Genomic DNA, 10,555 nt, shown 5'->3' with positions numbered 1-10,555 from the left:
TCTTCGAGAAATAACACGGTCCGGAAACTTTCCCCGTAAAAGATCAATGGTTTCGTTGCTTGTGTGGCACGTAGTAATACCATCCAATTCCGGCCATAAAAAATCGTTAAACATCTCTCGATAGCGATAGATAACACCTGTTATTGGAAAATTCTTTAGTTTTTATGATGAAATATTACGTACTGGTGTCTAAAAGCATATTTATTATACTCATTCTTCTGGCAATTATCTCTACAAACGAGTCAATTGATAACAGTAAAACTGCCCCGTGATGCTTTTGCCAAGTTTTAAAAACTGGTTACATTAACACCATGGATATTCGGCTACCAACTCGTACTCGTATATGATTTCTGGTATTAAGGGTTCTCATAAAGGATGCAGTTTTCGTTCCTAAATACCACTTGAAGCAGAAATATCATCAACTTGTATGGCGCTATAAAAACGATATTTTTAAGGTTTGTTTTTTAACATAAATTCTTCACTATTTCATAAACTATCTGTTCACCAGGAAAAGCATCAACTTTATAGATATTTTATGAGATAAAAAAAACTTCAAACAAATCAAAGAACTCCGCAAGTTTTGCCTTATCCAATACCTTACCCTATCAATTTAAAAATTTCAAAACGGATGAACTCATTGAGAATCAAGCCATCACCATGAATCCAAGCTCTGAAGCAAAACGCAAATCAACAACAATATAACGAGTTCATTTGAAGCAAGAGTATGCAACTAGCAGCTGCCCTTTAATTTTTCATTCCAAGTTAAAATGAAGAAATACAGTATCAGCATTAACATAAGAATACAATAATTGGAATCAGGAGGCCACAAAAAACCCAATCGAATACTTAAGTTGAATTGGAATAAAATCTAAGAAAATCATGTCCAATTTCAGTCGAAGGCATTTTAGTGCATTTTAAGCTGGCTGGCCAAAAGTATATGGATTCAAATCCAAAGCGAAAAAGCATGAGATCTCAACTGGTCATGCAGAGTAACACATGAAACAAGGTAATTCGTGGAAGAATAAGAGTAGTAAGCAATTCGAGCCAAAGATAAAAAACACCACATACAGTGAGTGCTACTGAAAATCGTGCATTTATTTACATATTTTTTTGTTATATTTCCTTTTTATGAACTTATTATAAAAATGTAAATAGTTCATATTCTAACAAAGGCAGTATAAATCAGGGGTCCAAATTTCAAAAAGAAGCACAAGAAATTGCATAAAAATTTCTTACAACTTTTTTTTGGACTTTTTTCTTGTATGTGATTTGAGCTCAAAATTTGCAGTGACTACTAGATATTATCATAACTATGGAAATGCTATACCCTATAATTAATTGACGGGGTAGCCTGGTTATTTTAATGTCACATTTCGGTCCATTATTGTAAAGGGCACTTTAAAAGGCGCGCCTAGATTTTTTTTTTTATTATCTCCCCTTTATTTATTACAGTCTGTTATATATTAACAATATGTAATTTTTGTACAATTAGGGTCTATTATGATCTTTTACCAATGTAAGACGAATCTGTTATTATTATTATTGTTTTTTGTGATTACACTGTAAATCTTATAGTTTAATCAGTCGATGTGAGTCGCTTTAATCTTCGTTTGATATTTTCTGCCGGTGCTATTTTACGCATTTCTTCGTTTTGGTGGACTGACAGTCGCTGTATATGCTTAGTGCTACATTTTGTGATTGTTTCTTGGATAGTGTCTACGTTTAAGTCACGATGTATGGCTTCATTGGAAATAAACCAACCAGCATTTGTTATATTTCGTAATATTTTGGATTGTGTTCGCTGTATGAGCTGAATATTTGTGTTTTTAGCCGTTCCCCATATTTCTATTCCGTATTTCCTGATAGGAGTAATAATTGTTTTGTATATAGTCACCTTATTATAAAGTGATAGTTTTGATGCTCGTCCGATTAGCCAACTTAATTGCCAGTACTTATTCTTGATTTGATTTCTTTTGTTAATGATATGCTGCTTCCGTGTTAGTTTTTCGTCAATAGTTATTCCAAGATATTTTGCTGCTGGGCAGATTTTTATTTTGTTGCTTTTTAAGGTAAGATTATATTTTGATGTCTTTTTATTTGTAAATATAACTTGTATAGTTGTTGTTTCAAAATAAAACATATCAAAATTTAGATTCTTTCAGATTTCACTAGTAGTATTCAAAATACGGCTTTTAATAATTACTTGTGAGAAATTAAAGAATTTTTTAAAACAACATTTGAGTGGTAGACTCATTCGAACGATTATTTGCATCAAAAACATTACGAATTTTGCGATATGTTGTTCTTAAAAATCGACCGTTTTCATAATAAATTTCAATAATTCAGCTGCGTTGTTCTCTTGGTATGGTCTAAGAGTTATTCACTACTAACATCTAGACTTCACTTTTAAAAGATCCTTTATATATTTCTCTAGCATATTAAAAAGCTGCAAGTATGCCACAATAAAATTCTAGAAATGATGCTTCGGCGTCGCAGTGAGTTACTCTGCTAGAAAATTTCACGAGTTTGAACAAATTCAGATATTGATTGAAATTTCCAAAATTCGATGTGCTATGTCGGACAATATATTAATATCAAATCCGATTTTCACTAACACTCACTGTATATTAGGAACCATGAATCGGCCACTGAATCGAATGAAATTGCGGCGCAGATAGGCGCAAAGAGCAAAAGCTGCAGTCAATTTAACACAACACAAATGAACGCGTTGATTGGCGAAAACAATGAAGAGTAGTAGAAAGATCAATAAAAGCGATCAACGGCAAAACAGGCATCGAGAAATAAATAAAATAAATTAAAGAAAAAACTTAAAAAAATGTAAAGCCATAGTGAAGTAGCAAAATAAAAATAATCTACCAAATGACGATCCTGCCGGTATGAAGGAAAAAAGCAAGCAGCAGTCAGCCTTCCATGCATACATCCGCGTCGAGCAGCACCGGCATACAACTTCATATAGAAGCACTGGATCCCACATAATTTTACATTTTTATAAGTTCGCAGAAGGGCAGGCTGTGGCTTATCGAATCAACAAAACATATTAAGAACAGAGTGGTAGGAAATGAGCGATCAGCAGGCGCAACAGGCAAACCGGCCCAAAGCGCGTCTCAACAGCTCTTACCGCAACAAAATGTCGGTTACGCTGAAAGCCATTAAAGTTAGTTATCAGCGAAGGAGGAAAAAACAACAACAAAATTTAAAATAAAATATCTAAAAGTGAAATTAAATCAAGACCGCAAATAAAGCGCTTTAAAAAGGGTTGCACCCAAAAAGCAGAATGGTAGTGTTGAGTCCGTCTATGCATTTAATTTAAGTTTTAATTTTTTATAATATTACTTAAGGGTTAATGTCAGCAATGTAAACGATCGCTTTTGTTATTCTATTTTATGCTATATCCTTTTCTTACACGTATGTACGTGCGTAGGTACATATTGCTGTTTAATTAGGTCTTTGAACTTAGAATTTATTTACTGCTTATTATTCATCTCGCAATTACCGCATATTTTACCGCTTAAGTTTTTACCGCATAACTTACCGCTTTAGATAATGTATATAAAGGCAACCGCGCTTAGTGTTAAATTATAATATAAGAATCTATTAAACGAAAAGGTTGTGTTTTATTTCTCTAAGCGATCCGCGTCATCATTTTGGTCCTTCGAGCCGGATAGTCAAGCCCGCATTTTAAAAGTTTAGCCAATAGATTTTGGCTAAGGTGCATGCAATGTTAAATAATAAATAACCAGTGAGCGAAAAATATATAAGTAACCAGTGAACAAAAAAAAAGGATTTGCGAGTGTGATTAAGGGAAACAAAATTGCAAAATTTTGAATACGTAGGTTCACGGTTTAAATGCAATTAAAATAAAGCTATATAAGCGATAAAAAATTGAAGATATTCAATTAGAAATACAGAATTTCTGTGAGTTGTAATTTCTGTAAGGAGCACATCATTGGCAGTCCTGAGATTGTGAAGAATCTCTTAAAAGGGAATATCAAGGCAATAAAAATTAGTGCGTGGATTTGTGCGTGATAGCAGTGCGCGTATCGTCCTTCGAATTTACTAAAAAAAAAAAAAAATGTCGAGTTCCGTGAAAACACGCGACTCTGCGCTTAACGCCATTAAGCGGTATATGGCCAAGAGTACGGACGATGCGTTTACAATGGATGCAGAAAGCATAAAAAGCTATATGCAACTGCTCAGTGAGCAGTGGGCTCGCTTTAATACCGCTCAAGATGCGGTTGAAATTTCGTGCGGAAGTGACAATATGGACATCGAAGAAAGTGTACGAATCCAAGCTGAGACGTGGTACTCTACGGCCTTGGCAAACTTCAACCGCGTACAGAAGTGTCGTGCCGAAGCGCAACCCGCGTCCGTGACAACGCCCGTGTCTGCAGCAATACGACTGCCGAAGATGGAGCTGCCCCAATTCTCTGGGGACTCCACGGAGTGGATCGGTTTTTTCGACGCGTTTTCTACCTTGGTCGACAGTAATGCAGCCCTGTCAAATGGGCAAAAACTGCACTATCTGCGCAGTTGTTTAAGGGGTGATGCGTTAAAAATCATAAGTGGGTTTAAGATATGTGATGTCAACTATGAAGAAGCTTGGGACCTACTAAAATCGCGTTATAAGGTCATGCGCGTTATAGTTGAAGGACATTTTAGAGCTATGGCCAACGTAAAGAGGGCAGCTAGTGACACCGCCGACGCAATTAAGGGAGTGATCGACGCCTTCCAGCAACACATACGCGAGCTTAAGGCTTTGGGACGTCCAGTGGAGTTTTGGGACGATTGGCTAGTGTACGAACTAGTCAATAAATTAGACTTCGAGACACGAAAGCAATGGGAGCTATCACTCGTCACTGATGAGCCTCCGTCATTCGAACAGCTGTCCACGTTTTTAGAAGTTAGATGTCGTTCTCTATCAATGCTATCATCGTCAACGGGATTAGTGCCAGCTAAGGGTAAAACCGCGTCGGTGTGTAAGTCTACGAATGTGTTTCACGCAGTGCAAGATCAGAACAGCACGGGCTGTACATTTTGTAACGGGCCACACAAAATATACAGTTGTGAAAAATTTCGGGACCTTGACGCAAACGGTAAATCGAAATTTGTGAGAGAATCGCGCGTGTGTATGAACTGCTTGAGTTCAGGCCATTATAAGGCAAAGTGTAACAGCACATCTGCATGCAGGATTTGCCATCAACGCCATCACACGCTGTTGCATAATACTGCCGCTATAACTAACGCTACAACCGTTTCTCATTTCGTTAACAGCGCTTCTCTTAGGCCTTTCTCCCCTGCCGCAGACGTCATGCATCAAACGGACACAACCGTTTCATCCGCTAACGGTCCTTCCACAGACACCGCTGCTGCCTGTACGTCTTCATATTTGAATGCCAATCCCAACCAGCCTCATCCAAGAGAAAGGACTGTGCTGTTGGCAACCGCCTTGGTCAAGGTACGCGATTGCTCTGGTCATTGGCAACCCGCTCGCTTGCTGTTTGATTCTGGTTCGCATGCTTCCTTCGTAACCGAGTCATGTGTACAACGCTTAGGATTACCGCGAAGAGGGTCCGCAATATTGATTTCTGGAATTGGTTCCTCCCAAGGGATACGCTCTAGAGGTGAAGTATTACTATCATTATCCTCTCATTTTTCAGCCCAATGCTTTACTGTTGACGCATTGATTCTGCCTAAAATCACAAGTGATTTGCCAACACAGCCCTTGAAGGTGTCGGCGTGGCCGCACATACAAGATCTACTTTTAGCCGATCAGCACTTCATGAAACCCGGGCGTATCGATATCTTGGTCGGAATGGACGTCATGGGACAGCTCCTCTGCTCGGAGATCCGTAAGGGGCCACCCGGTACGCCCATGGCTCAACGAACGGTTTTCGGTTGGACGCTGTTTGGAAATGTCGATGGATCCGAATCCCCTTCGCACGGCTTACAGTCTCTGCATTGTGAAGTCCATTTAGATCGAGCACTCACTAGACTTTGGGAGTTAGAAGAAGCACCGAAAAAGGCCCACCTCACCTACGAAGAACGCTATTGTGAAGAGCTTTTCGAAAAAACGCACAGAAGGTCACCCGACGGTCGATTTATAGTAGAGCTGCCGCTGAAATCTGACGTACCCTTGGGAGCATCGCGAAGTTATGCTGTTCGAAATCTACTAAGCCTCGAAAAAAGACTAGCGCGAGATGACGACCTACGCCAACGCTACAATGAGTTCATGCAAGAACTCATCGACATGAAGCACATGGAACTTGCACCACCGCCAACGGATCAAACGTTTTATATGCCGCATCACCCCGTCGTAAAAGAGTCAAGCGTCACGACTAAATTGAGAGTCGTGTTCAATGCGTCCGCCAAAACCACCACCGGGAATTCGTTGAACGATGCATTATTTGTTGGTCCCCAATTGCAACCAGATTTATATTCAATTCTAACTCGTTTCAGAACACATCGCTACGCAGTAACCGCGGACATCGCGAAAATGTACCGCCAAATATGCATGTCCACGAAAAACCTCGATCTACAACGCATTGTCTGGCGTCGTGACCCGACGTTACCCATAAAAGATTATCGCATGTTGCGCGTTACTTATGGTGTTGCCGCTGCGTCCTACTTAGCCGTTAAATCGCTGCAACAAACCGCAAAATATTCTTCACACATTTGCGCGAAGGCTGCTGCCATCATCCATGAGGACTTTTACATGGATGATCTCCTCACTGGTGCGTCTTCTAAAGAAGAGCTGCTAAGTTTACAACGAAACGTCTCCGAAATACTGAAGGAAGGGGGCTTCGAACTCCGAAAATGGGCGTCTAATTGTGCGGAACTTTCTGAAAATGTTTCGAACGCGTCGGAGAATATATCACACTACCTAGTCGATACTAAAGATGTCCATGCCTTGGGCCTGATATGGAATACAGAGGAGGACTACTTCACGTTCTCAGTTAAGCTGAATCAACCACCCACTAATTTAACGAAGAGAACATTCTTGTCTGATGCTAGCACGCTTTTCGACCCATTGGGTCTGCTCGCTCCAGCGACCATAAGGTCAAAGATGTGGTTTCAGGAGATCTGGCGTATGAGTGTCGGTTGGGATGACGTTGTTCCAGACTGCATCGCAGTACAGTGGCGACAACATCGCTCGGAACTACTACTGCTATCGAGTTTGAAGATAAGTCGCTGGTTTGGCTCAGGAGCAGGTGAGTCGTTCACTGAGCTACATATTTTCGCTGACGCTTCCGAACGCGCTTACGCTGCCGTAATGTACGCGCGCACGTTACACAACGACGGCAGTATTACCGTTGTGCTGATCTCGTCGAAGACTAAGGTAGCACCACTTAAAACAACAACCCTGCCACGCTTAGAATTGTGCGCTGCACATCTTGCTGCAAAATTGGCGCGGAGCGTGTTACATAGCTGGGGTGATCTCCGCTATCCGATCTATGCTTGGACTGACTCCACTATTACATTGGCATGGCTTCAGGCGCACCCTAGTAAGTGGATAACCTTCGTTGCCAACCGCGTTGCTGACATCCAAGAAGTCTTACCGCCTGAATGTTGGAATCATATCCGCTCTGAACTGAATCCAGCAGATTGCGCTTCTAGAGGTGTAACTCCGTCCGAACTACTGCATCAAAAACTATGGTGGTCTGGTCCTGAATTCTTAAAAGGTCCTGATCATTTCTGGAAGCTATCATCTTCGCAACACACAACTCAGTTGGGCGTTCGTAGCAAGGTCGTCGCCCATGCTACGAGCTCAGATGACCACCGGCCGGTATTGATGAAATATTCATCGTATTCCAAGCTGCGCCGCATCATTGCTTACGTGTTAAGGTTTTTCGTCAACGCTCGTGTTAAGACACGAATCAACGCTGCTAAACGGGTCGGTCCTCCCTGCTGTCAAGAGCTATCCGAAGCTGAACTACGCTTGATAAGGTATACACAATCACTGTATTTTTCTAATGAAATTTCTCTTTGCAACAGAAGAAAGCCGATTCCGCTTCGGAGTAGTATTTTGACATTGCAGCCATATCTCGATGGGAAAAACGTCTTGCGAGTAGGAGGTAGGATCAAGAACGCTGAAGTAGCTGCTGATGTAAGACATCCGATTATCCTGCCAAAAAACTGCCCACTTGCGAAACTGATCATTCGCGATATTCACGAAATTACACTACACGCTGGACCCCGCATCATGCAAACCATCCTGCAACGTCGATATTGGGTTATTGGCGCCCGCAGCCTAATTCGTAGCACATACCGCAAATGCGTAAGGTGCACCTGTCTCAACCGCAATCTTGCCGCACAATCAATGGGGGATTTACCTGCGATCCGCACCACCTACGCACGCTGTTTCATCCACGCTGCTGTCGATTTTGCTGGACCATATTCTTACAAATTCACTCATGGGAGAGGAGCGAAAGCCACCAAGGGTTATATCTGCGCTTTTATTTGCATGTGCACCGGGGCGATGCATTTAGAGTTTGTTGGAGATCTATCAACATCGAGTTTCCTCAATGCCTTTAAGAGATTTGTAAGCCGCAGAGGTTTTTGCAAGGTCATTTCTTCTGACAATGGGACGAATTTCGTCGGGGCCGAGAAGGAGCTTCGAATTGCGTTTGAAAGGTGTATGGCTGATACCAAACTCCGTTCGTTTTTTGCAGATTCTAACATCGAATGGCGTTTCAACCCTCCGTCCGCGCCTCATATGGGGGGGTATTGGGAGATTGGAATAAAAAGAGTAAAATATCATCTGAAACGTGTTATGAGCGAAATTCTTCTGTCCTACGAAGAGTTCAACACACTGCTAACAGAAGTAGAAGCCTGCGTCAACTCCCGCCCACTCTGTGACAATTCTGCAGCCGCTGGTGATGTAGAGGTACTTACGCCTGGCCACTTCATTGTCGGTGAACCGCTTAAATCTATCCCGGAGCCTGAGGGTCAAGGGCTCCGTGGAAACCTGCGTCAGCGGTGGCAAGCGATCTCTGCCATGAGACAGCATTTCTGGCGCCGTTGGAGAGACGAATATCTCGTCAACTTGCAACGTCGTACCAAGTGGCTTCGCCCTTCACGCAACATCGAAGAAGGTGATGTAGTTGCAGTCTTCAACGAACCTACCCCTCCGACGAAGTGGACGCTGGCACGTGTTATTAAATGCCACCCTGGCGCCGATGGACGCGTGAGAGTGGTTACGCTGAAAACTCCGCATGGCGAATTAGTTCGGCCCATAGTAAAGCTCTGCCCTCTACCAACGAAAGGAGACTTATTTCACGAAGAAACTACCAATTCATCATGAATATTATTAAGCTTTTCATATTTTTTCTTTCCTATAATTTGTAATTTTCTATATTGAACTTATTGAGATAATTCAAGGGCGGCGGTATGTTGAGTCCGTCTATGCATTTAATTTAAGTTTTAATTTTTTATAATATTACTTAAGGGTTAATGTCAGCAATGTAAACGATCGCTTTTGTTATTCTATTTTATGCTATATCCTTTGTTCTTACACGTACATATGTACGTGCATTAGAGGTCTTTGAACTTAGAGTTTATTTACTGCTTTGTTATTCATCCCGCAATTACCGCATATCCTTTTCTTACACGTATGTACGTGCGTAGGTACATATTGCTGTTTGATTAGGTCTTTGAACTTAGAGTTTATTTACTGCTACTGTTATTCGTCCCGCAATTACCGCATATCCTTTTCTTACACGTATGTACGTGCGTAGGTACATATTGCTGTTTAATTAGGTCTTTGAACTTAGAATTTATTTACTGCTTATTATTCATCTCGCAATTACCGCATATTTTACCGCTTAAGTTTTTACCGCATAACTTACCGCTTTAGATAATGTATATAAAGGCAACCGCGCTTAGTGTTAAATTATAATATAAGAATCTATTAAACGAAAAGGTTGTGTTTTATTTCTCTAAGCGATCCGCGTCATCAGGTAGAAAAGTAGAAAACAAACAAACCAAAATGAGAACAGAGTTTGAGGAAATGAGCAGCAACGTAGCAAGCAGTTCGGTTAAGAACATTAAAAACGATGCAAGCATGCGGCAGTGGACGCGTTGATCGGTTGATCGCGGTTGGGTAATTATGCCGCGCAGCTTCTTCGTTCTTACTTTGAGGTAAATTATAACAGCAGCAACAAAAACAAAAACACATAAGAAACAGGTACACATGCATTACTGCGCCATCATGTTGCCACAACCGTTCGAAGCAATGCCGCTATAACTAATGATGTTGTGGTTGTTGAAGTTGAAGTTAAAGTTTTGGCTTGCATTGATTGCCACAATGCTCAGGGCGGCTGCGGCACACACAAACTTATATAATATGTAAGCATGCGCCATGTTTGCTTCATACGTTTGGGGTTTTTTTTTGTATCAACTTTATTTTGGGTGCTCATTCTTAACCCTTTGTTTTGCTTTGTTTTCATATGCATGCATGCATTCATATATGTTAGTATCCATATATGTGCCTATGTATGTCCATACATTGCTTGTACCCGACTCGCATGTCATGTCC

At 41.1% G+C, this 10,555-nt stretch overlaps 1 protein-coding gene across 1 annotated transcript; it reads left to right on the top strand.

Moving 5' to 3' along the window:
* The first annotated feature begins 4,093 nt into the window (after positions 1-4,093).
* On the top strand, positions 4,094-9,322 carry LOC129244172 (uncharacterized). The gene is made up of 3 exons (XM_054881787.1): positions 4,094-7,965; positions 8,014-8,093; positions 8,691-9,322. The coding sequence occupies exons 1-3, from the start codon at positions 4,094-4,096 to the stop codon at positions 9,320-9,322; spliced, it is 4,584 nt and encodes a 1,527-aa protein (XP_054737762.1).
* The last annotated feature ends 1,233 nt before the right edge of the window (positions 9,323-10,555 follow it).

Source organism: Anastrepha obliqua, chromosome 4 (assembly GCF_027943255.1).
Source record: "Anastrepha obliqua isolate idAnaObli1 chromosome 4, idAnaObli1_1.0, whole genome shotgun sequence".
Taxonomy (NCBI): domain Eukaryota; kingdom Metazoa; phylum Arthropoda; class Insecta; order Diptera; family Tephritidae; genus Anastrepha; species Anastrepha obliqua.
The sequence above is the reverse complement of the archived record's forward strand: the minus strand, read 5'-3'. Positions and strand labels throughout refer to the sequence as shown.